Source organism: Meleagris gallopavo, chromosome Z, assembly GCF_905368555.1.
Source record: "Meleagris gallopavo chromosome Z, MGAL_WU_HG_1.1, whole genome shotgun sequence".
NCBI lineage: Eukaryota > Metazoa > Chordata > Aves > Galliformes > Phasianidae > Meleagris > Meleagris gallopavo.
Window position 1 is genome coordinate 33,178,889 of NC_139435.1, and position 26,832 is coordinate 33,205,720.

Sequence of the window (26,832 nt, forward strand, 5' to 3'; positions counted from 1 at the left end):
TAGTTCTTATGTAATACTGAATGCTAGCAGTGTACTTGTTCTATTTTGTGATATGAATTTGGAAGCAGCTTACTACTCTAAAAACCAAAATCAACAACAACAAAATCAACATTCACAGTGTTTAGGAGAACTTTCTGTTATTACTTAAAATAATGAATGTCATATAGAATCCAAGGATGTTAACACTCCTCTAATTTCAGGAGAAAAACTGATTAAATCTCTCTTAAGAAAATGGCAATAGCACTGTGATGCAACCTGGTTCTGTCTATGCTTCTGTTCCCCAGATAGGCAGGATAAAGAAATTGATAGCTTTTTAGATGATTTTTCAGAAAGAATTTGTAATTATTGGATATTTGTAAAGTCTAATTCTACTAAAAAATACTGGGAAAACATTTGAAGACATTTTTTTAATTCTTCTGTGAAGCAATATGTGAAACAGATATGCAGATGACTAGGTAAAAAAATATGTAATTAGGATTTTATATTGTTTGGATTTATTATTATTATTATTATTTTTTTTTTTACAATGGCATATCTTCAAATATCTACTTCTATAAAATCTGGAATGTTTTGTCAATTGAGTGTTCTTTACACTATTGTTCCTCATAATTTTTTTCCCCTGTAGGCAAAGTAGTTAGCATAAATCAGATCAATGCTTGTATGAACACCTATTTTAAACTGATTTCAGATGTTTTTGTTTGTAGAATGTGCTATATCATAGTTGGCAGTTAGAAAACAGGTGGTGCTATTCTGTCCCACAGTGTATTTGTACCTTGTTTTAGAAGAGAATGAAAGAGCAACAGTTTGTGTAGTAAGTCTTTTAGTTCTGCATTTTTGTTGCAACTCTTAAACAGTTTGTTGTTATCAGTGGCAGAAACGGGTTTTGTAATATGAATCCTTACAGATCCCCAAAGTTTCTAAACAGAGCTCAGGAACTGGCATTGATTTCATTTCTTTAGTGATGTGTGAAGTCTTTTTATAGTTAGACTTTCACTCGTTTGTTGACTACATGCTGGAAAGAAGTACAGAAACTGTAAAATGTAGATCCAAAGCCACACCTTCCTTAAATTGCATGATTTAGGTTTATATTTTGTTAGAGAACATAGAGGAGGCTAGCACCTGTGTTCAGGTCCACTAAAACTGAAAGCATATCACTAAAATCTGGGAGTTTCAGAAAGCATGATTTTAGTCTATACTCTGCTGTGATTTGCACCAAGGTAACCAGGACATATTTACCATAAACAGTGGATGGTCTTCCTTTTTCACTTATTTTAAACGACAGTTTAACTTCACATACACTTTCAATGCACTAGTCTTTCCAAAGCTTCAAGGATTTTATTAAAATCAGTAAAATTTATTTAAACGTTAGTACAAGATAAATACAAGTAAATCAGTAATCAGATGTGACTGCTACTAAATTGATAATGTGTAGTAACCAGAAGATATATTGGTCTGTTTAGTGCTCTTAGACACTCCACTTCTCTCCTTCTTGTTACACATGGATAAGTAAAAATAATCTATAAATTCTCCTATTTGCATAATACCAAAGACATATTGAGAATTTCAAAGGCAAAATTCAGCATAATACGTAATTGAAATGATTGGAAATTATTATTGGAGTATAATCTGTAAAGTATAAATCTTAAAAAAACTATATATTCAAAACCGAGAACATTGGAGTTATTTAGCCTAGAGAAGAGAAGGCTCTAGGAGACCTTACATCTATCTGCCTTCCAGTACCTAGTAGTGGCCTGTAAGAAAGACAGGAAAGACAATTTATCTGGGAATGTATTGACAGGACCAAGCGGAATGGATTTAAACTAAAATAGAAAAAATTTAAATCAGATGTTAGGAGGAAATTCTTCACTATGAGGGTGAAGAGGCACTGGAAAATGTTGACCAGAGAAGTTGTGGATGTCTCATCCTTGCAAGCGTTCAAATCCAGGTTGGGTGGGTGCCTAGGAAACCTGGTCTGGTGGAAAGTGTCCCTGCCCATGTCCCCTCCAACCCTGTGGCCATACCAATGTTTTCAGAGCTAGATGAGCTCTTAAAAATCTCATACAACCCAAACCAGTTTATGATTCTATGAACCTAGAAATAGCCTTGTATTCTTCTAGTCAAGTAATGAAAAGATGTGTGAAGCATTTGTAAACACAGCTAATTAATTCTGTAGTATTCTCGAAAGCAGTGGGCTGGTGAGTTGCTAAGCAGGCTGTAGAGTGTTGAAGTCAGTGCCAGTAGTTAAGAAGCTGTATTTTCTACTCTATTTAAAAGAGGCATAATTGCCTATCTTCCCTTCCTTCCTAGTACAAAATCTGTTTTCACTGATAAGAGTCCTACAGAAATCCACTGCTTACTTCATCTTCTCTATTACTTATTTTTAACTGTTTATACAAGAGCTATCATGCTATGCAAAATCAGTAGCCAATTTGGCTGAGGCTTCATCTGCCTGTGTCAGACAGATAGACAGAATTATGTATGCTAGAATACAATCAATGTCAAGATGGTGCATGTTCCCACCTTGCCCTTGTCAGACATCAAGAACCTGAAGCATGTAAACCATCCCTGATATATCCATATGCTATATTCTAGAACTGTGCTTATTTCCCTTGCAATATTTATAGTCCAATATGGATCCTGGTGATTTTTAGCATCGGTGATACCTTGTGGCTACAAAACGTTCATTTTTCAAATTTAAAAGAAAAGGGCTTGTTTTTTTTCATTTTACTTTCGTATGGGCCTAACTTACAGTTACTGATATGGAGTAGCATTATTCCTGACTGTGAACAAATTGAAAGAAAAATCTTACACAAAAATATGATCTGAGATTTTATACTGAGTTTTAGTCTTCCATAAAATGGAAGAAGGTATCACTGATGTATACAAAATATGAACGTGAGCAGAGACCCATGGTTCACCATGGCTTTTGATGTCTCAAAGAAGTGGGTCTTGCTGGCTTTCTCATCAGGCACCAATTGTTTCCCCACCAGTAGCACTGAAATTCTCTGACTTCTGAAATGGTGTTCCTGATGACTACAGCTGATCCACAGCTTTTTAACAGGCTCCAAGATTGGGCTTAACCTGTCAATATGCCTTATTTTTTCATTTCCATCTTAAGCATATTACTATTTAGTCCTAGCAGTTGTTGCTTTGCTGTCACATTTCTATGGGTGTTGTACAGAAAATGGTACATCTGCAGCAGTGTCTTGTTCAAATACCGTCTGAGTACTATTTTCCGACTCTTCCTTGTGTATATGACCCTCTTTTTAAACTGTATGAGAAAAGAGAACACAATTTATAATTAAAATGTTTAAAGAAAATTAATAAATAAATAAATAAATAAATAAATAAATAAATAAATAGTCATTTTAAACTGTGCTATTTTAAAATACTAGAGATTTGAATTGATTTTTCATCAAACATACTACCAGAAATAGGAGTATTAATACCGATTAATCATCAGAAAGAGAGACACATTTTCTTTATGGCTGAACTGTTGAGCATATTCCTGGTTCAGAGCTTGTTCTTTACAAATTTATCTCAAGATCACTGATGCAGAGTTATTATCGTTACTCTAAAATAATGAGATCACATTTTTCCAAACATTCTTCCAGCAAGCCCATCATATACACCTGCATAATCCCATAATGTTCGTTTCACACCGCCAAGATATGACGCACATTACTGTGGGCTACTGCTCCCATCTTGTACAGAACACAGTGATAAAAGGATTCTATTTTATTCTACTGTTGCACTTTAATACCAAGATCTGACGTGTTTCTTGGTGTTATAGGAGAGAATGGTTAAGACTGCCTAAATTTTTCAGGTTGCTTTGCATTTATGAGCACACTGGTCATTCTCTCATCATTGCTAGGAAGAAAAGTGATTTGGTTATCTGTGTGTGCCACAGGTGAATGCAAATATTTTTACTACACATGCACTGTGTATGTTAGGTTAAAAAGAAGATAGTCTGTGCTGGCAGTATTTCCACAGAACTGTTCCCTGCCCTCCATGCAGGCAGCTCAGACTGGTCAAAGATTTTGGGTCTAATTCTGTTTTCAGAGAATTGCAGATCAAATGTAGCTCCACAAAAAAATCTGTCAAAGTGTTCTGGCAGGAAATAATATTGGGGCTGAAAAATAGTTCTCATGGGCCCAATTTTAAAAAATGTGGATTATTTATACAGAATTTTAACTTGAGAAATTGTGGGTTATCTGGTTCCCCTATACTTCAGACTGATATATGACTTCAGAACTGAAAGAAAGAAAGTTGAAATAAAATTAAAAAAACTTGCTGAATCTGGATGTTTTATCTCACTAAATCATTCTGTTTTTCAGTAACTGTCAAAACACAATGGTTCACAGAATACCTTAAAGCTTATAAATAACTTTTGGGATTTTTGAGGAGTATGAAAAGGTAAAAGATCAAGTTAATCTACTGAAAAAAATCGTACTATCCTATAAGCAAATGAAGCCAGATTATGGTTACAATGAGCAGACAAGGAATAAGTTAACTAGTTTTGCTTTTGTGGAGTACAAATCTATCTTCTGAAAAGAAGGAAGGAAGATATAATGAAAGAAGTACAATCCTTCCAAAACTGCTGCTGTCTTATTTAAAATTAGAATAACAGGAAGGGAAAAGATCAGTCGATGAAAATGTGTAGATAATACTCAAATACTAGAGATAATCTAATATATTTAATAATAGACTATGATAATTCTGAGTAATCAAGAATAATTTGTACTGTTTGTAAGGCTAGGTAGGAAGAAAAAGGCAGTGTATATTTTGTTAAAGGGAGCGTAACTCCAAAGAAACGTATTATTGGATAGAAGATGTTTTGGAAACTCTGAAGAAAATTAGCTCTTTGTAGTTGATATTATGAGCCAACTGTAAAGTGGACAAAAATATTTATACTTTCAGATGCATAGGAAATTAAAAATAAAAAGTAGTGAGTAACATCTATTACTAGTGTATCGGGCACAGACATAACTATTGGTGATTATTTTCTTGAGTCCATAATTCATGCAGGATACTAAACCATCAAGGGTTCTGAAAAGAGCTGAATAAATGATTAAGGAAAGATTCAGGGAACCAAATCTACCTAAGTTTGGCAAAGGATATAGCATGGCTTGAGCACAGGCTATAAATATGAACAAAGGAAACAGAAAATTTACAATGAGGCTGTAGTTCGTAATAGTTTAAATCAGTGGATTTGAACTATTAGCCTTTTTTACACCGTAAGTTAGCACAGATGGCCACAATGGTACTTTTTACCTTCCAATCTGTAAAAACAATGTCTTAGAATAGAATTTTAAATACAGAGTTAATCAAGTTGCCAGCTTTAGGGTATTATAGGATGATACAATAAAAGCAATGTGACTCTAGCCAGCAATTTGTCACTGAATGTTGTCCAACTAACTTACTGACTTTGACACATTTAGTGCTCTGCACCAACAACTGCATGAAATTACCTCTAAAATATTTTAGGCCTGGATACTTATGTATTTGAAGTGATGCAAGAGTTAGGAAACATACTTGCTCTCAGATAAAAGGATAGATACTACACTAAAATTTCTGTAACATGGTCCTATGGCAATTTACCAGTATTTGAACTAGGAAATGAACATAGTTTTTATTATTATTATTATTATTATTAATTATTTTACTGCTGTTTTCTTTTTCTTTTAAGCATGCCTTAAGAATTCAGATTTCTTGGGTGTTTTTTTCCCATATTTTCATTGTTCGCTGTTATAAATCTTCCTGTTAGACTGTATGTCATAAAACACTGGATTCTTCTCTAAAATGGAGCCAAAAAGCTGGTCAGCAGAAGCCAATGGTATGTTTGGTACAACGGAAGAAGTTTGGGGATGAAAATTCACTTTAGAGGGTAGCAGAGTATTCTAATTTTTAATTGAAGTTAATCTCACTGAGAGTGAGAACACAATGAGCAAAAGCTCATCTACTGAGAAGTTGCTTAGGAGGCAAGCTAGATTTCTTGTTTTACTTACGAGATAAGATTAAAAAGAAATAATAAAATCCAAAAGCCTTATTGCTAAAACATTGTGACAGAATGTAGGAATTGCCACTATTTGCTTTGGAACTAATACCAAACTTCAGGAAAGACTTTTCCAGGTATGATCTAAAGACACAAAAATAATAAAAAATGCCTTGCTTCTGCGCCAGCATGATGTTATAAGAAAGGAGAAAAAAGCACCAAAATATGCAAACGAATACATGAGCCAAGTTAGAGAGTGCCATTCTATTGCAGCAGAAAATGGTTTCTGGAGACAGAATGTGTAATCGCCTGACAACTCTTGTATCAACAGAGTGTTTCCCCTGCCACTTCATAGTGGAGTAAACATGCTATGCTCTGGTACCAAAGTCTGCATTACAAATGGTCATTTACAGATCAACAGCGAGGTGAATCTGTTCTTCCACAGCTTCTTCCATGGCATCCCCAAATACTGATCACTGTATTTTGCTTACAATCACTTTTCTGGGTGACTCAGTGACATACAGAGGGTTGAGTCAGAGGAAGAAATTGGCAGAGTTTGCTACCAAGTGCTTGAGAAGAGACCAACTATTTTAGGTACAGGATGAAGAGCAAGGTTCAGTCTAACAGATAGCAGATAAACAAATATGGGTGAGGCTTCCTTCCCTGAAATATTGCAGCACTTTTGGGATGGATTTACCCAGCCCTATATAAAAGAATAACAGCTAGTAACTTTGAGACCTTCTGGTTTCTGTTGACCAGTTTGGATTTATGTTTTGTCTTACATGACTATGTTCACTAGCCAAGGGAGTTGCATTTTTTGGACTACTATCATCCTTTTTCCTTGGATGATGATGGAGAACAGCTAGTAGAAACTGTTCTGGAACTGCTCTGAATATTGATGCACCTCTGTTGTAGACATGACCATATATTTTGGCAGCATTGTTGATTTCCATTTCTGGGGCTTCCTTATTTGGATAAAGGAAATGGGGGGGAAAAAAAAAAAAAAAAAAAAAAAAGAGAAATAGGTCCTTGAAACAGTGTAGTCCTACAAAATGTGTTCTGAAACTAAATTCCAAACATTATGTGTGACTGTTTCCTGATTGCACTGCAAGTATGTAGACCTGTAAGCAGCAGATGAGGTGCTAAGGGAGTAGGAAATAACTTCTGCATCTGTCTGCTACTTCCATGAATGCTACGTATCTTAATATTTTAAGTATCTCCTGTGTCTCCACAGGGAATAGTGTATGGTGAGTGATTCAGGAAAGTCTTTAAACACTCTATGACTATTTCAACAACTTTTTATTGTTATTAATCCTAGATCTCATATAGCTAGCTAAGCCTCGCCCAGAAAGCCTCACCCAACAGAGTTTATATGCGTTATTATACTTTGGAATGTTAAGTGTTTTAGATGCAGCCTCTGCTGGGAACTCTTATACAAAGAACAGGCTTTCTTCCATGAAACAAGCATACATTCAAAGCACAGAAAAAAATCACCAAAACAAAAAAACAAACAAACAAACCCAATGAATTTGCACTAATTTGTTTAGTGTCTTAACAGTTTGCGGTGTAATTTTTATAAGCTCTGAAAAACAAATGCTGTCACTTACTGAGTCTCAGTTTTAAATGAGCCAAAATCAAGAGATCAAGATTTGAAACACTTAAATGCTTTGTCCAATTTATTAGATTCTACAATTCAGTCTGGCTTCTCTACTTTCTGAACTGCTTCCAATGAACTATGGATTTGAATATGAAAAGATAAAACTATAGATAAATTTCTACTACTGTATAGATATCATTTAGCTTTTTATACAGAATCATCTAGTGTTTAAATATGTATATAGATACTCATTCTTTTTCCATGCTGATTCTTACATTTCTTTCACTAGTGTACTGTGCTCTGTTACTCATAAGGAGTCTTACTTTGAAGACTGAAAGACCTTCTGTGGTGTAATCAAGTGTTTGCTGGTTCAGTGCCTCCAAGAAGGATGACAATGAGAAGTAGAACAGGTGCTTTAAGTGATTGTCAGCTCAGATGCCAACAGGTGTAATCCAGTTTCTACTCCTTCATACAATATACATCATCCATGCTATACCTGAAATCATGCTAGGTAAAGAATTGAAACTGGAAAATAAGCTGAAAATTGCTGAATGTATCAGTGGCAAGCAGTGGAAGAAAAATGCAAGTTTTATCAACGTGTTTTCTATATTCTTTGAGAAGTGCTGGGGCTCTTCACTGTCTACAATGACGAACAGATGACATTTGGGAAAGAAGGGCCTGCTTATCCTGTGGGACACTTGGGGACTTGACAGCCACAACTCTCCAATTACCCAAGCAGGAGAACAACTGTCTACATTTACAGAAAGGAATGTGTACTCACAGCACAAGCTGCTGCTCACTGATGCAAGTTCTATTCATGCAAGCATTTAAGTGAAACTGTGACAATCTTAACAGAATATGTCCACTTTGTAGGTCCTGAGCTACTGGAAAACCTGGGCCCCTTGAATTGATGCTGAAGGAGCAAGAACCACGGGACAATACTGTAGTGCAGCAGAGCAGATTAGCCAAGCTTGCTGTGCAATTCTGAGAACAATGTAGGTAAAAGCCTAGAGACTTAGAGGTTTAATTTAACTTCAAACTACCATGTATTATGCTTACTCGGAGGTCATGTTTTCTGACAGCATACCTTGTTTGCATTCTAAATATGGAGAAAAACTTATCCTTGTTATGTTATTTGCTTTCTTCTGGCTAATGCTAAAAAATGACTTCAGAGTTGTTAACCCATTCACTTTTCTGAAAAAGAAGTCATTGCATACAAGGTCTCTTTATGTATTTTCCCTTCCTGCGCACGAAGCCTTGATCTTTTCTCAGATCTTAAAAGGTCTTAAATCTTCCAAAGCCTTTCAGATAAGCATGTTTTGCAAAATGAAACTTGTATACAGCTAATTCCTGACAAATCAGAGGTCATGTTTTGCTCAGCCAAATGTGTTTCTTGGATCATGCAGCATTTACAACATATTTTAGGCCACTCTGAGCCATGCACTCCATACAGGAGCCTTAGCCTCTGTCATTATATGCTAATAAAAACAAGAACTGAATGTTTACATATTTGCCCAGCTACATGTCTTTAGAAAGAAAACAAAAATTTCAGAAGTTCATCTATCATGCATACTCATAGATTATTCTTGGGTGTAGTTGAATAAACAAGCACTTTTCAATTTAAGCTACTGTGCTTTATGTAGTGACACTTGAAAGAGCATTTCTAAAATGTTACCCGTAGCACTTCTGTTTGTTGTATAAATAACAGATTGTAGAGTGTTATCAGATGAAGTAGATTATAAATCTAAAAGTGAAGGAGCTGTTAGGATTTCACATTCAGATCTAAGTATTAAAACCAATATGCCTTCAGTTCCTCACCATGGCTGACATAATGCATAAAAAATGAAGAGAGATGTGGCAGTCTTCAGTCCATGCACATGCTACTTCATCACCATATAGTTTTATTTAGGATTCCCATATGATTTATTTGGCTATTCAATGAGGTGTGCATTTTCCAGGGATAATCCAAGTATGTAAATACATGTGCCCAGACGCTATGGGAGCATTTAAATAGGCTCATGGTGGGAGCTTTAGAAACTTGTGTAATAACAATACATTTTCTTGTGGTTTTGTGAGAGACTTATAAGAGCTGCCACAAACCTCTGACAAGCTGCCAACACAAATTCAGTCAGGTTGATATTCTCGTTTGATTGCCACAGCTGGCATTCTGACTATCCCTTCGGCATAGGGTAGAACTGCAGGTATCAGCCAACGTCTTCAAGCAGAAGCTTAAGGTGAAGCTGTGTGAAGGGGGCTTTGCTCCCTCAGGGAGATTTGGGTAATGTGAGTGTCCCTTGCATTTCAGCATGTTGCACCCGAAGGCACTCGTAAGCGTAGTTTGCAGGCACGTCAAAGAGAGCAGACTGGTGCGTGGCAGGTGGAGGACTGTTCCCGGGCATACAGATCTTGTAACTGCACGACTCACTGACCCTTCTGCCCTCTACTCCACAACGCATCCCAGCCCTGCTAGCTTGCCCTGTTCCTGCTTAACCCAGCCTTGCCTGCTTTCCCCATTCCTACCTGCATGTCCCATCCCTAACTTCTTACACCAACTCTCAGAGTCCCATCCTGAAGACCGATCGCGCCTGCACGGCCCGTGCCATCCCTCCGCACACCCCGCACTCCCTCCGGGACGCCCTGCTCCTGCCCTCTCGCCTCGTGGCAGCGTGCCGTACCCGCTCCATCCGTGCCCCGGAGGAGCTTCGGGGGAGGCGGCGGTGGCGGGCGGGGCCGGACCGGCGGCGGCGGCGGTGGCGGCTCCCCGCCTCCCTCCACGCCGCCCGGCAGCGGAGGGCCGCGCCCCCGCGCACCTCCCTGCCCTGCGGGGCCCGGAGGCGCCGCGCACCCCGCACCGCTCGCAGAGGCGCTGAGGGCGGCAGCGAGGCAGGCACGGACCGGCGGAGCGGTGGAGCGGGCTGCCCCGGGAGAAGGATGGCCGCGGCGGCGGGGCAGCGCCGGGGAACAGCCGCAACCCTATTCGCCCTCGCCCTGGGGCTCCTCGCCGCCGCAGCGCAGGTAAGAGGGCTGATGCTGCGGGGCGGCAGCGCTGGGACGGGGCTTCCGTGCCCGCGGGCGGCAGAGGCTCCGCACCTGCGGCCGCCGGGATGCTCCGGTCTCTTGCCGGGGAGCGCTGTCCGGGCGAGGGCGCGGCTCGTGGGGCTGCGGCGGTTCGTCTCCTCCCAAGGCTGCAGGTAGCGCCTGCGGGCACTCGCAATCCGTGCCTTGCGCGGAGGGTGGCAGAGACTCAGCCCCACAGCTATGTTTTCCGGGCGGAGGTCCGCAGGAACCGGCTCGAGGATGGTTATGCAGCCTGCTGGAAGGGACGGTCGCCTTTGCCAAAGTTAGGATATTGCTAAGCTCCGCAGAGTGTCGGAAGAGTGGCTTTCATCCACCCTCGGTGAGGAAGCGCTCTATAAGAAGTAGAGTAGCTCTGGGAGTTCCCTGTGGCTGCAATTCTCAAGCGGGTACTTCATTGCGGGAGCACAGTGCAGAACTGGGATGCGTCACTTCATTTATCCTGGATGTAGTTTATATCCTCTAACATGCTCTACAGGTAGTTTTCTTTGCTTAGTCATCGATTTGTTATTGCCCAGCTTTTATTTCTCCCACTGCAGCCAAAAGTAAAGAAGTAAACAAATAATAATAAAAAAATAGCCCCTCTGATGGTGCCCCATTCAGCCTTCCGGAGGCAGTAAATGAACTCACTTTCAGCTTTGTATGCGCCCTAAAGAAAAGCAAGTGTGAACATGGCTCTCCTAAATCACTCCCATTTGGTTTTCTTCTTAAAGTTTTAAGATGTGTTTTGGTAAGTGATAGCATGTTTGCAGTAAACATTATGGTCTTCATGTATTTGGTGCATTACCTAAATTTAATTCTGAGAAAACAAGGCAATGCTGAAGAAATAGAAAAGTAGCGTACATGATCACTTATAATAAACATTATTCTCTGTATAACTTTGGGCTGCTGATGAATGGGACATTTCTGATTTTTTTTAATTTTTTTTTTCCCTGTACTCCTCCCCTGAACATCTGTAGTATCTGTATGGCCATAAGGTGATTAGCCCAGTGATCCTGAGTAAAGACCCTAATTTCTTTTGATAGAAAAACTTGAATGCTGGATCTCTGCCGTCTGTTGCTAAATCCCTCCTGGACCTCTGCAGAGGAGATGATTCACTGCAGTGGCAGTGGGTGGTGAGATGTGATATCAGTGCACACCTGCAGGCAGGCAGTCAGAAGTGGATCGCAACTCCCATTGGAACAGACATTGGCAAAAAGCTACCGGGTACAGTGGTAGCTCTGGTGTACCTTAGGAGTGCACAGGCTGGCACATGGAAAGTAGTTTCTAACAAGATCTGGTATCTTTTTCTGGTAGAGTCACTACTGCCATAATAGCCATGGTTCTGCAATGGAAACCATGGTTCTGCAATGAAAACCTCATCTGCCACCATGCCTGCCACCAGCTCGGTTCCCAGATCTGAGGTTGAGCTCAGCTCTGCTGGCACTCGGCTCTGTCCTTGCTTACCCTGGCCCTGTGCACTTGCTTGCCTTTCTTTTTGCAAGCCACTCCTCTTTGTGGGGAATTAAAATAGCTCCATATTTTTTATTTTTATTTTTTAAACACGCAAATATGAAGTATTCAGACTTACTTTTGAAAAAGTGTAGAGCAAGTGAGATGCAGTGCAGAGGTCTGTGAGCTGGAACTAAAAGGCAACTAAGTTTCCTTTGGCTTTTATGTTGGATGCTTAGCTGCATTAATTTCATTTTAGTTACTGAGATAGTGTTACTCTTGAAATAGCAGAATTTGGCACTGCCTCCTGCCTCCAGTCTCAAATGTACACAGTGGTTTTGTGAATAAAATCAGTTGTCCTCATGGGCATTTCATACGGCCAAAAACATAATCAGCCCAGCAAGCCTCCTGTTGTTTTACTAGCACTTGTAATGCGAGATAGAAGATGAAGTGGGGATTAAAGTTACTCTTTACTGAGCACTCAGAGGCACATGCACATATCATAGAGAAGATACTCAGAATGGCTGTGATTCTGTAACACCTCATATTACTAGTCTAAATTTTAGATTGTTAGGATGAAAAAAATAATATTTTAATGTACTAATGTGCTGTATGTTGCGTATATTATGTATTAATTGTGACCACAAATTTAGGTCTTGGACAATTTGATAAACCTTATAATGCTAAAAAGGAGCATAGTTAATAATTAATTATTATTATTATTATTTATTTTGAAGGAGAGTTGAACAGGGTCTTTAAATTAGGTGATATTGTTATTACTGTTTTATAAGGATTTCATGAACTAGACCAAGTTTGGTCTCTTAATTAGCAATAAATAAGATATATTAGCAATTATAGGTCCAAACTCTATTTTCAAGTTGTAATTTGGTGCTAGCTTGCTGGAGTTGACCTGTGTTCATACTGCATTTTAGTTTTCTCATCTCTTTCTAAAGTATGGACTACCACCAACTCTAAAATTCTTAAAGTGGTTCTCACAGTGATTTTTAATTTTTGTTTCTTGTTGCAATTCTGTTGAAGAGATTAGAGTGGATATTCCAACAAAAGAACCTAAGCTGACATTTTAATTGCATTGTGACATAATAATTATTGTAGAAGACACAACTTTTAGCTCTGCTTAAGACATCATGTATGAGCTCCGTGGATGCATGCACACACCTTCACACCTGTTAATGGGCTTACTGTGTACAAGCAGTGGAAGTTGCGTAAAGAAGTTGGAAGGTGATGGAATTTTCATGCTTGTCTCTGTACCTCGTATTCACTATATCTTATCCTATTCTCTTATTTAAGCCTCGTAGCTGGTACATGCTCCCCTGTTTATTCATGCACAGTATATATTATAATATGGGAGGGAATGAAGTAGAGGTATTTTTTACATCAGCAAATAGATCACATGGAGATGAAAGCCCTCTTCTAAAATATATGTTGTATTATCATAGAATCATTTACATTGGAGAAGACTGTCATTGATTCCAACTGTTAGGGTTGGACATATAATGACATAAAAGTAAATTGTGTATTCACAATTTCATCCTTTTATCTGCTGAATATGAATCCAGTGTGTCTGCATCCCATTGTCCAGAGAAGACTAAATTTTTTTTTTTATTTTGAATAAAGTCTGAAACTAAGCTATTCAAAGCTGCTGAAAATAGAAACTTATATTTAATCAGTATATTCAAAGAGAAGAAAAAAAGAGCAACCTGTATTTAGGAGGTCAATCTGCTTAAGCCTGGGAGCATTTTAGTTGAAACCGTAGGCAATAAATAAATAAATAAATAAATAAATGGAGAGAAAGACGAAGACAAATTATTAGAATACAAGTGTTAAATTTGTATGGTTCAATTAGTCTGCCAATATTAAAATAAGAACATGATTCTATATGTTTCATGTTTCATGTAAAATCATCTTGAAAGTTATTTGTAACTATCAAAATAATATTTGTATTGTGGGTTGTTTTTTGTTGTTATTGTTTGTTTTGTATTTTGGTAGAGTTATGATCACCCATAACAAAATTATGGTTGAGCGCTGGTAATATTAAATTTGAATAGATCTGAAGAAATTTCTCATTTTTGTGAAATACTTCAAAAGACTTGTGTTACTTTTGTGATTGGAATTGTCTTTTTAACTTTGTGGTAGAAATAATAAGTTGTGGGTTATATTTGACCTTCATCATCAACTGTAATATCATTAAAGCTCCTGTCATTTTAAATTGCAAGACTCACTCTCTCATTCTGATTAAAATCACAGAACCATAGGCTGGTTGTTGCTGGCAGGGATCTCTGACAGTCATCTGGTCCAACCTCTGGTCACGAAGGAATACCCATAGCAGTTTACCAAGGATCATGTCAAAGAAGATTCTATAGGTCTCTGAAGAGGAGACTCATAGCCTCCCTGGGCAATGTGTGCTAGGGCTCCATCAACTGCATGGTAAAGAAGTATCTGATCTTCAAATGAAAAATCCTGTGTTTCAGCTTATGCTCTTTGCCTCCTGACCTGTCACAGGACAGCTCTGAAAGGAGCTTGGCGTCATCTTTTTCACACTTCCTTTTAGTTATTTGTACATACTAACATGTGCAGACCCTCGTGTATTCTCTTTCTAAGGCTGAACTGTCCTAGCTCTCTCTGCCTTTCTTCACAGAGAGGTGCTTCAGTTCCCTCATCATATTTGGAATCTTTCCTCGACTTTTTCCAGTAATTCTCTCTCTCTTATACCAGGAAGCCCAAAACTGGACACAGCATTCCAGGTGTGGCCTTAGCAGTGGAGGATCACTGCTGGCAACACTTCACCTAATGCTGCCCAGGATATCATTTACCTTCTTTGCCAAAGGGACACTTTAGCTTGTTTTCTACTAGGACCACTAGATTCTTTTCTGCAAAGTTGCCTTTTCTGCAAAGCTGTGGAGTACTTACAGATTTGGTAAAGAGAAGACTAGCTTTTTACCACATAAGACATCTGGCTTAAACCAAATATTTTTAGGAAAATTTCATGCAAAATTTAAGGGCTGTTTCTGAGAATTCAGAGTATGAAGGAAAGTATTTGTTATTTAAAGCAATTTTAATGGCCTTTTTTTCATGAAGGCTTCAGCTTCCTTATCTTCTTTGGGGAGAAGGGTTTAAAATTTAGCAAGAGAAAGACATTGCATTGGAAATGTCTGTTGCTAATACTCTGAAAGTGAGATTACATTTGTCAAAGTTACAAGGCTCTGTATCTGCAGCTGAACAGAGATTTAAGACATCAGCATCTTTGTACATTTTAAAAAGCCATATATGAATATGTGCATACGTAAGGGAAAGTAAAACCTACTTTCTCTTCTTCTTTTTGCACCAGGCAAAGTCAAATTATTCACAAACTTATGTTACATTTGAATCCTGCTGTCATGTTTACATCTGGACATGCAAATTTAGAGTGAGCGAAGGAGCTATAAGATCCAAATGGAGATCAAGCAATAGCTATAACAGACTAAGATGTAAATATAGGAAATGAGAGCATACAAGCCCTGATCTGGTTGTATAACATCATATCAAGTCTCTGAAGATGTACTTTGCTGCTCTTTTATATTACCCTAACAACCAAATCTTCTGTAATATCTTTTTCACCCTCAGGTTGAAAGGAAAACCTTCTATTACGTCTACCTGGTTTAAAATTCTATCTCATTTGTATTTCAGATCTGTAGGGCAAATTTCATGGAATTATAAAAAAATTATCCTGCTTGTGAGTATTTCCAATAAAATTTGGTTGATAATGCAACCATACAGTTAGGTATGACACGAAACACTCATCATTAGTGAGTGATAGAAGAATTGATTGAAGAACATATCCTTCGAAAAAGTGGAGGTGTAAATTTTAATAAAATACATTCAATTGCAGTTATTATGTTCCAAACTTCTGACCCTGAAAATTATTTCTTTTAATAAAAACTTTACAGTTCACACTGTGCACAATGTGAACAGTGCTAGGACTTCATAGAAGCACTGGAATATGTAAATTGTTGTTTCTAGCTGCTCCAGAGATCAAGGAATTTTTTGTGATTATTGGATAGTAATATTAGGAGCTTGAAAGTCTTGGTTAGAAATCATGTCTTTTCCTTAAATTCTGCTCAACATGAAAAAAAGCAAAAAAAAAAAAAAAAAGCAAAAAAAAAAAAAAAAAAAAAAAGAGGAGCCTAGGTGTCCATTTAATGCCCTTTCTCCGCAATCAGCACTTCAAGACATTTATTCTTCAATGTCTTCTTAAAAGTATTTTTTCCTTCAAAACATGCCTTAGCAGTATTCCAAAAGATGATCAAACAAGATAAAGTCTGATAATGAGATGATGTATGGCAAATAGAACATGACATCATTAGCTGGACTTAGTAAACCAAGTATGCTTTGTATGCTTCTGTTCCCGTATTTTAAATCCTTTCATAGCAGCTCAAATACACTAGTACATCTTTTCTGATCATGAGTCTGCAGTGTTCCCAGGGGGCCAGAAGTCTGATGGCAGCCTCATTTGTATGAGAAACAGTGTGGCCAACAGGACTATGGAGGTGATTGGCTTGGTACTTGGCTTGGTGATCTTAAGGATCTTTTCCAACTAAATCTATGGTGTTCTGATTCTGCTATCATCTTCTTATTGTGTACCATAAGGTTCTTTGTACCTCAAGCATGCAATTGTGTCCCACCTACAAACAAGACATTTTCATTTTATTAAGAAACATAACCACAGTGTAACATGTCCTTTAAAAGAGTTGGTGAATATTGCCACATGTATCTGAGTCATGGCCCTAGCAAATTTTGTTGAACTCTTTAAACTTTTCTCAGTCTTAAAGATATGTGTTTTGTGTGCCTTTTAGGAGAAATGTGCAGTCACTGTAATTTTTGGATGTGTGCATGCAAAGAAAATTAACAAAGAGGAAGAAATGAAAAAAACAGAGACAGTTTAATAATTAGGGGAAACATATTAGGTAGAGCTTAATAAATAAACGTGTGTGTATTAATAACAAATATATTAAGTAGTTGCATATATAAAGTGTGTACCATGGAGTGAACTGTGGGAGGAATAGATCACTTACATTGTTTGACACACAGTTATACTTTTTAAAAATTGGAAGAAAAAAAAGGAAGGACAAAAATAAAAGGAATTGCATCATTTGTTATAAATGTATAGAGGAAATCAGATCATATCAATGACTTCTGCAGGTCCTACAGCCACGTTATTCCACTGAGCGGACAAGAATCACTATTATGTAACTATTAAGAACCAAAAACTAGTCTTGTATGACTGCATATTTTCTTTCTTTCTATTTATTTATTTATTTATTTAAAAAGGAAATAAAAGGAACCAGAATCAATCCCAAGGAAATGATTGACCAACTATGTGCCTGGAAATAAGAGAGAGAATTAGAGGAAAGGAAGCCCTTTGGTTGAGGTGGATCTGTTTAGAGATCATCTAGGAAAACCTGACACACACAAATCCATAGGCCCCAATGGGATGTGCCCACAAATGCTAAGGAATGGGCAGAAGTGATTACTAAACTACACTCTGTAATCTCTATAGAACAGGAGAGGTTCATGATGACTGCAATAAAGTTAATGCTATTCCAGTTCTCACAAAGGGCAAGAAGTAGGATCTGGGAAACTACAGTCATCTTCAGCTCTGTCCCTGGGAACATGATGCAGTAACTAATTCTGGATGTCATCTTCAAGCAAGTGGAAAAAAAAGAATGTTATCAGGATTAGTTATGGATACGTGAAGGAGAAATTGTGCTTGACCAATCTAGTAGCCTTTTCAGATGCCAAGACTGGCTAGGTAGATGAAGACAATGCAGTTGTTATCTACTTTGATTTCAGTGAGGCTTTTGTCACTCTTCCATAACATCCTCATTGTTATGCTTAGAAAACGTACACTAGGGAGGAATCAGTACTGGTTAGGGGCTGACCTACTGGAAGGGAGTTCTGTGAAGAAGGACCCAGGTGTTCTTGTGGATGGCAGGTTGCCCATGAGCTAGCAGTTCCCAAGAACGCTAGTGATACCCTGGAGTGCATTAAAAGAATGTGCCCAGCAAGTATCCCTCTGCTCTGCCCTGGTGGGGCCATATCAGGAGTACTGTGCCCAATTCTGGACTCGTCAGTTCAAGAAAGACAGAGAGCTACTGCAGAGTGTTCAGTTAAGGCTGCAAATATGATTAGGGGTCTGGAACATCTCCCCTATGAGCAAAGGCTGAGAATCTGAGACTATTAATCCTGGAGAAGAGAAAATTGGGCGGAAGGGATCTTATGAACACTTACAAATATCTAAAGGGTGATTATCAAGAGGGTGGGTCCAGGATTTTTTCAGTTGTACCCAATGTCAAGACAAGGGGCAATGGGCACAAACTGGAACACAGGAAGTTCTGTTAGAATCTGTGGAAAAAATTCTTTACTTTGAGGGTGACAAAGCATACTGTTTCATCTGTAATTTGTACAGTGGCTTTTCAAGTTCTGTTTATTGGAAGACTGCTATCAAACTGTAAGCTCCTGAAATTTACTTGGATTTAAGTAAATTCTATGTGTAAATGCTGAAAGAGCTGGGGCTGTTCAGCCTGCAGAAGAGAAGGCTGCGAGGTGACCTGAGAGTGGCCTTTCAGTATCTCAAGGGGAGCTACAGAAAAGAAGGGGACAGAATCTTTAGCAGGATATGTGGTGATAAGACAAGAGCAAATGATTTCAAACTCAAAGAGGGGAGATTTAGATTGGATATAAGGAAAAAGTCCTCACCAGTGAGGGTGGTGAAGTGTTGGAACACATTGCCCAGGTTTTTTAGGCCAGGATGGACAGGGCTCTGAGCAACCTGATCTAACTTAGAGTGTTCAATGCATGGGAGTTGGACTAGATGACCGTTAAATGTCCTTTCCAACTTTGAGGATTCTGTAAGTCTATGATTCTATGATTCTAAACTGCCTAGGAGTTTCTGTGTTTTACCTCAATTGATTGAAAGCACTGGTTTGTTCTGGAGGTTAGTGGTTTTCAAACTTTGAATCAAACCTTTTAGTTTTTATTGTTATTACTATTTTTATGAAATGCTTTTCAAGTATTGGTCAGCATTATATTTAATTATTTCTCTGCAAATACATTTTTGTAAAAACTCTTGTGCTGAGGGGTACCTCTATGAGATACCAACCAATCTTCACTGAATCTTTGTAATGAAGCTGAAAAAGGTGAGCATTTGCCAGGTGGATCAGAATTTTTGCCTTTCATTGCAATATCTATATTGGTATTTAGGTTCATACTGAAGTTCATTTCAGGAGCAAGTGAGCTCTGTGTTCACTTCTTAGATTTCATATTTTGATGTTGCAGCTTATTGTCCTATTGCCTAAGCATTTTCATTTGCTGACGAAATGTGCACTTACCCTGTAGCATCTGACAATGGAAAGCTGTTAGTACAGACTTGCACATGTAAACTGTCTATGTGTTTATGGTGAGGGCTAAAGTTAGAAGTCACAAAAATAAATCCCTTCTACATTTGAATGCTATTTGCCTTCATTCACCTACGGGGCAAGTGCACACACGCTAGACAGAAGATGTCTCACTGGATCAGTCTGTATATGAATAATACTCTAAAAGATGTCTGTAATTTGAAGCGGGCAAACATAAGTAATATAATAAATGCAGGTTCCATACCTTCAGAAAATAACTCAGTTTTTTTGGTTAACCTAGAAACTTGTGCTGCAATAACATTTTTAGGACAGAAAAATGCTTCTGTCCTCTGCAACTTGTATTCATTCTTTGATAATTTTGGAAGCAGTGTCAGAACATTGTTATGATGTTTTGTATTTTGAAGTAAATGAGCATGCTATTATTCAAAACTATTGTGTAGTTTTGTTTTTTTTTGCATCAAAGACAAGGAAACTTCTTTATCTTTGCATTGTTTGGGTTATTCAATTTTCCTGATTTGGATCAGTTTAAAAAAAGTGTAGGGTTTTAACATAGACATCTTCAATAGCAGATTTAACACATCTTTCCTGGGCAAACAGTGAACAACACTGTAGGAAGGTTGTAGTGTAGAGAGGATTTCTTATTTGATGATCAGCTTCTTCACTGAGGCTGAGCATAGGGGTTATCTGCCTGCCTTTAACTTCTATTATGATTCTGAGACCAATCTGAATCATCTTATTATAAAAACTAAGGAATCTGCAAGGCACTGAATAGTCACATAATGAAGATCTCCTTTTTTATTTCATTGCCTTTTTTTTTTTTTTTGGTCAGGAAGGACACATAAAGGAAACAGAAAATGGGAAAATTGAATGCTTGTTAGCCACTGTGAGGAAAAAAAACAGCAAAATATTTCAGGCAGGCAGTCATTTCTGCACTTCCCTTCACTGATAGACCTTATCGGGGGACAGAAAGCCAAAAAGTGATGTAGTTATCATTTCAATAGATAGCATAAAAATGGCTGAACCTTGATTGTGGAAAAATGGCCCTAGGTAAAATGGTACTAGATGCATTAATGACTAGGAGCTGCACAAATTATTTACAGTAGTTACTAAAAGACCGCTTCAGGAAAGAGTTTTAAAGTTATAGCTGAGCTTTTTCAAAGAAAATGTCTACTCTCCAAAAGAAAATTCTTCTTAGTGAAAAATGATTTCTAATGTTTTTGTTTTCATACTGACTTCTGGGTATTGAAGTGCAGTTCTTATTTACTGCATCCATCTTGAGCAGGTTAATTATGAAGAAATACATTATAACTCTCAGTTATGCCTTGTAAATGACATCACACCTCATCAGACATGAGAATACAGAAGACAACCTAAGACCTCATAAGAATAATTTGAAATGTTATATGAGATGAAGGAAAGAAACCACTCAGCAAAATCACATAGTGCGATGGTTTTGTTTTAAAGGGAATATTCCTCATATGGATCTATTCTTGATATAAATTGGCACTGCATCAAGACTGTGTCTATGCTAGGAGATAAACAGGTATATTTTTAAAAAATGGTTGAAACCCTTATGTAAGTATTTTGTGTTAGTGATTTGGAATTAAATGTTGCCTACGTTAGATTTTGATGTAAGTATATTGCTGTATTTTTGAAAGCTTCTGTGTTTCTTATACCAAGCTGAAGCAGACTGTTTCCATTTTAAACACTAGGTTGATTTAGATAGCTCCATGAAAATCTTCAGTGCTGGTCTGTGTCTGCTTTTGTACAGAGCAAATTCTGGCTTTGCAAACCTAAGGGCTTGAGTATTCTAATGTCTACTCAAAGTTTGAGCCAAACTGAAAAAAAACGAAGAGTAATTATGTAGTTTGCTGTGAAAGTAGTATCTCCTATTTATTTCCATAGAAACAAAAGCAAATACAAAGATCACAATAACACTTTTGACTTGCATTTTTCTGGATACAGCACTTTCTCAGCTGCGAAACACTGTTTTTCAACATAGTCACCACCAGTAGCTATTCATTTTCATGTTCAACAATGAACAGGAACTTGCATGTTGTGCTTCTAACAGTCTGCACCAGTAGAGGTGATCCACTGTTACTGTTACTACAGTCTCTGCTGAAATGCACCACCGTCTCACTGTGCTCACATCCTCTGCTTGGTCTATATAAATTCTCAGCAAGCATCGATGGATATCAGTGAGTGCCATTATTTCTTCATGGAGGAATTCAATTCTGCCCCTTTGCTTCAGGCACGCTTCTATTTCATATGCCATTGTGACAGACTATTCCTCTGCTACCATCTGCCACACACGCAACAGTGTATAACAGAATAATGGTGGGAAGACTCAACTTCTATTGCCATACCACCAACATCTACATGTGATGTCATGGGCCAACATAATAAAATAGTAGGCATTACTTTCGGAGCAGCCCTTGTATAAAGTGCTCACTGGGCTTTTTATAGAAGTGCTTTTAGAACTTTGTCAGGCTTCTGCAATATCCTTATTAGATTTCAACTGTGATAGAACATGTTATGAAACAGTGATCGGAAGCTAAAGAAGAAATTTCACACTTCACAAAGTCTCTGTAAGCATCTGATCTACTGAACTAGTTTATTAAGCTGTTTACAATAAACATAGGCTAGTATGTTGTTAATCTAGAACCTATATGATCCAAAATTATTTCATCATGTAATAGTGATTTTAAGATTGTGGCTGATATGATTATCTGACTTCTGTGTTGATACAAATTAAACTACTAGCATAGCTGCTGTTGTATTTTGTTTTCACATATTTGTTGGCAAAGACATCTTAGGATTAATGTAGGAGTTAAAATATTTTTATAACTTATGAAAGCAACATTAGCACACTTTTTGTGCAATTACGTCACATACAGAGAGAATGAATTGCAATTAAAGAAGAGGGGAGTTCTAAATTTGCATCTATTTTGTTGTCTTTTGATATCTTCAAGGCTTTAATCTGTCCAGTAGAAAAAATAAGGACATATTATATATGAGAAAGGAGTATTACAGAAATTTACTTCTCAAAATACCTATATTTAAAACCGAGTTATAAAGCTGTCATGCAGCTAAAAGTTGACATTTGCATGTTTCATCCCTCCAACTTGCTGTATGTACACTTTGCTTTCATGGTAGCTGCCTATTTAATCTTTCAGCTTTTTCGTGACTATGAAATGAAGTTTCGTCGTTGTGAACTCAAATTGGAATACCTTAATAATTGTTTTTGGTTCTGTGTTTTTTTTTTAACAAAAACAAAAAGACAAAAAGAAAGAAGAAAAAAAAAAAGAAAAAAAGAACTCAGATATTCTGTCCACTTAGTTTTTATGCTCAACATATCTGTTCACAACCATGTCTTGCTGGATAGGCGTGTGGAATTTTAGGAAGTTTTAAGTAAAATATAAAAGCAGGAATATAATTTGTAATCACTTTTGAATTTCAACTCTCTCTCTATTCTTTTTAGAAGAAAACTATTTGTTCTCTTGCAATATTGAATTCTGTTTCTGAAAAAAACTCGAGTAACCCCTTAGTGGCAAAGTTAACAACAAAAGAAAATGGTACATTAGTTGTACAAGTTGGTCCCGGACAATACAATAAGAAGAAAGGAGCCTTAAAGTTGCCTTGAATTTTTGCTTCTGAATTGAAGTTGTGGAATTAAAACAGACTTAATTCTGTGTTAATTTATGATGTGAATATTGGTAATTGCTCTTCCAAGAATACATCTTCTGTTTGGTCCTATCATGAAAAGAGAAGTGGATAGGGCCCACCAAATTGCATCTAATGGAACTGTTGTTATTCATCCATGTAAATCTTCTTCCTTGTGTTTCCTTTCCTCTTGTAATTATTGAATTAAAAAACCAGCACGTTTCCAAGTATTTGATTCAACTTTTTTGATTTTATAAGATTTTTGAAGCCTCTAAAGAGGAGTTTGGATTGTGATAAGGTTACAGAGTGATATGATATTGCAAAGCCCTGTTTGAAAGGGCAAGTATCTTGAAGCCAAAGAAAGCCAATCAGACAAGCTTTTCCCCTGTTCCTCAGTATTCTTAATAGTAGTTGGGGAAATGAGCAGAAAACTCCTACTTTGCACCAGAACTCCCCTCCACATTACTGTGTGTAGTGTTTTATTTCATGGTAGAAAAATGTTGCAGAAAACCTACATCCAAATGTCACTTGCTTCTACTTTAGCTTTCTCACCTCAGTGAGTCTTCTGCAGCTTAGAAGATTAACTTATTTCATTTGACGTAGAGGAAAGAGGTATGGCTACTTTTCACCTCCCTGTTACTGCAGTATAACCAGTTGATACAAAGCAGCAATTAAAATTTCTGCTTACGAAGAAACAAAGTTTTGCTAATCAGATTTTTAAGTATTAAAAATGCATTGAATATGTTGAAAAAGTCTACATGTTTGAGTGAACACTTATTTTTTAACATAGTCACCAATATTAGCTATGCATTTTTGCCAGCCATAAAGAAGAGACTGCATGCTGCGCTGGTAACAGTCTGCCACAGTGTAAGTGACCACTGTTTCACAGCTCCTGTGATGGCATTTTTTGCTATGAAAATGTTGCCCATGCAGTTCATCTTTCATCAGTCCAAACAGATGGAAGTCCAAATCTGGACTATATGGTGGACGTGTTAGGACATTCCAGCCAACACTGGCAATGCACTCCATAATCTTCAAACTGGTAGGGAGCCTGATGTTATTGTGTTGCAAGAGAAAACTTGTCTTCTTCTCTGATCTGACTATAAGTTCGAGTCTTCAGCTCAGTCAGTGCCATGATAAGCAGTCAGAGTTGGTTTGTCTGGGTTCCAGAAAATCCCAAAAGGTCACCCTTTCCTATCCCCAAAGACAGTCCACATCACTTTACCCATTGATGGCTTTGTCTTGAACTTCAGTGTTGAATTCCCAACTTGCCACTTCATGGACTGTTGTTTGGACTCCAGCTCATAGCAGTGACACCATGTCTTATCACCCATAATGATGTGATCCAGGAAAATGCCGCCTTCAGCCTCCTGTTGGTTCAGTGGGTCCTGACAAACTTACACATGGTGTTCTTTCTGTTCATCTGTGAGCATTCATGGGACTCACTCAGCATGATCTCAGCAATATTCCAACTTTGATACCATTGCTTCCAATGTACTGCAGCCAACATTCAACTCCGTTCACTGTTCCCTGGTCGTAATCTGCCAGTTCTTGTGGATGAGCTGATTGAGATGCTATTTATTTTATGGTATGACAGCTGTGCATGGCCATGTGGATATCTTTCATGTTGCTGTCACCAGGCTGAAAGGCAACACTCATGTTTGGTCTCCATAAATGTTCAGCAAGCATCGATGGAGATCAGTGGGTGCCATTTTTTCCACATGAAAGAATTCAGTGATGTCCCTTTGCTTAAGATGAATTTCCGTGTCAGATTCCATTATGTCAGAATGTCTCTCTGCTGCCATCTGTCACATAACAGCAACATACAGTAGAATATTGGTGATTGGTGGGAAGGTTCAACCTCTGCTGCCATACCACATCTTCCTCTGATGTTGCAGGCCTATATAATAAAACAGGAGGCATTACTTTTGGAGCAGCACACTTACTTGAACTCTACAAAAATGTAATATATCTACATTTTGAACAGAGTTCTTTTAAATACATAGAAGTGAGCTCTGGTAAATATAGTATGGAAGGGAGTAGCAGAGATTATTATGCAATAACAGATACAATAAAAGTAAGTGTGATTCTATGAGAATATATCTACTCCTGGCAGATCTTACTGCAGCTGAATTCTGTACACGGGATATGAAAACAAATTTTGAAGCTATTTCTGCAAGTGGTTCATCTTCAGTGAAATTGCAAAAGGGGACCATTTTCCATTTTTCACTTGTATGAATACAGCGATGCAGTATATTTATATTTTGCTACAAGTTATTTCTTTTGGCTTTGTTTCAAGATTATTTTAAAGAAGTTTAAAGAACTGTTGAGATTTTTGAGTTTCTAAGCTGATTTTTAATGATTTGACATGTTCTTTTTTCTGCTGTTTGATTTACCCAGGATTTCTGATTTTGTTATTTTCTGAAGATAGATAATAGCATAGCATGAAAGCCTTTCAAAACCACTGTTCTTCAAGAATAAGAGTCCATATATATTTTTTATTCTGCAAAATTGGATGCTATAAGATGTAAATGAAAATCAGCTGGGAATAGATCAGATATGAGTAAATAGATTAATGATAAGGTGATATCTTCTGCATATTATTCTGTTATAGGTTTGTCCTGTAACTGTTCAGGAGTATAGATACGTAGGAATATTGAACATGTAGGAGCTCATTTTAAAGAAAATAAGCTTGTCTTCATTGTACACGTCTTTCCATCTGTTCTTTACAAGATGCATTTGTATTTGCATTCATAGTGGACTTCTATAGGACTCAGAGATTTACAGATGTTATTTGTGGTAACATCTGTTACCTACAAGAAGTACACTTTGTAGTAGATACATTTATTGAAAAATTTGTTTTCATTTCAGTGAAAGGATATTAATCAATGACAGGCTATCACTTTGTATTAAAAGCTGATATACCTTGTCCTATAAGGTAAACCATTCAGTTGTATAAAGTTACAGGACTCTGGCTGGTTCTTGGCTACCTCAGGAAAATGCTCACTGAAGTAAAACAGTAGAATAAGCAATGACAATAATTTTTATGTGAGAAGGAAGAAATAATTCTTATAGGTAATTAAATGCAGCATCCAATCTGCAGACTAATATAGAGAGGAAGAAATGAAGTCCTGGTTATTTTATTAAGGGTAATAGACTCTTAAATTCAATGCCAGCATCAGGACAAAGCCTTCATGTCCTCAAAGCAATGGAATGACTGTGATCAACTTAAGGTAATTATACTTCACCGACCTGAGGAAAAAGTAGGCTGAAAGAAGGACCGGATTTGTTAAGCGTGCTGAAAGTGAAATGTTCTCTATTTTTAAGTTCCCTTTTTATCAGTAATAAAAGAACATTTTGAAGGGCACACTGATAATTGAAAGAGTATGTTGTTAACAAAAATGTTAATGATTGAGAAGTGTTATGAGGCTGAAGAGCTGAAGAGACCTGATAGAATGGGCTGATGCTGTCAAGGGTTCAAAAAAAGTAATCTTTTTTCAGTTGGCACATAATTTCTCAGGCAGTATTTCTCCCCTAATAAAGAAGATGTAATGAAAGCATACTTATCAGAGAGATTATTTGGCAGAGAAATTCCAAACTGTTGATCTAATCTGACTGGATTTTGCCTCTAATTTATGAGGCAGCACATGAAATTAATT

The 26,832-nt window shown here is 37.5% G+C and overlaps 1 protein-coding gene across 2 annotated transcripts in view; it reads left to right on the top strand.

Annotated features, from left to right (window-relative positions):
* Positions 1 to 10,267: 10,267 nt before the first annotated feature.
* The window catches only part of ADAMTSL1 (ADAMTS like 1), a 396,646-nt gene continuing 380,081 nt past the window's right edge, over positions 10,268 to 26,832 (top strand). The window contains exon 1 of one of the 2 annotated variants that reach the window (XM_085213494.1): positions 10,268 to 10,607. In XM_085213494.1, the coding sequence (XP_085069620.1) occupies positions 10,524 to 10,607 (84 nt within the window). In that variant the 5' untranslated portion in view covers positions 10,268 to 10,523. The remainder of the gene's footprint in view (positions 10,608 to 26,832) is intronic. The other variant, XM_085213493.1, reaches the window with a different exon arrangement.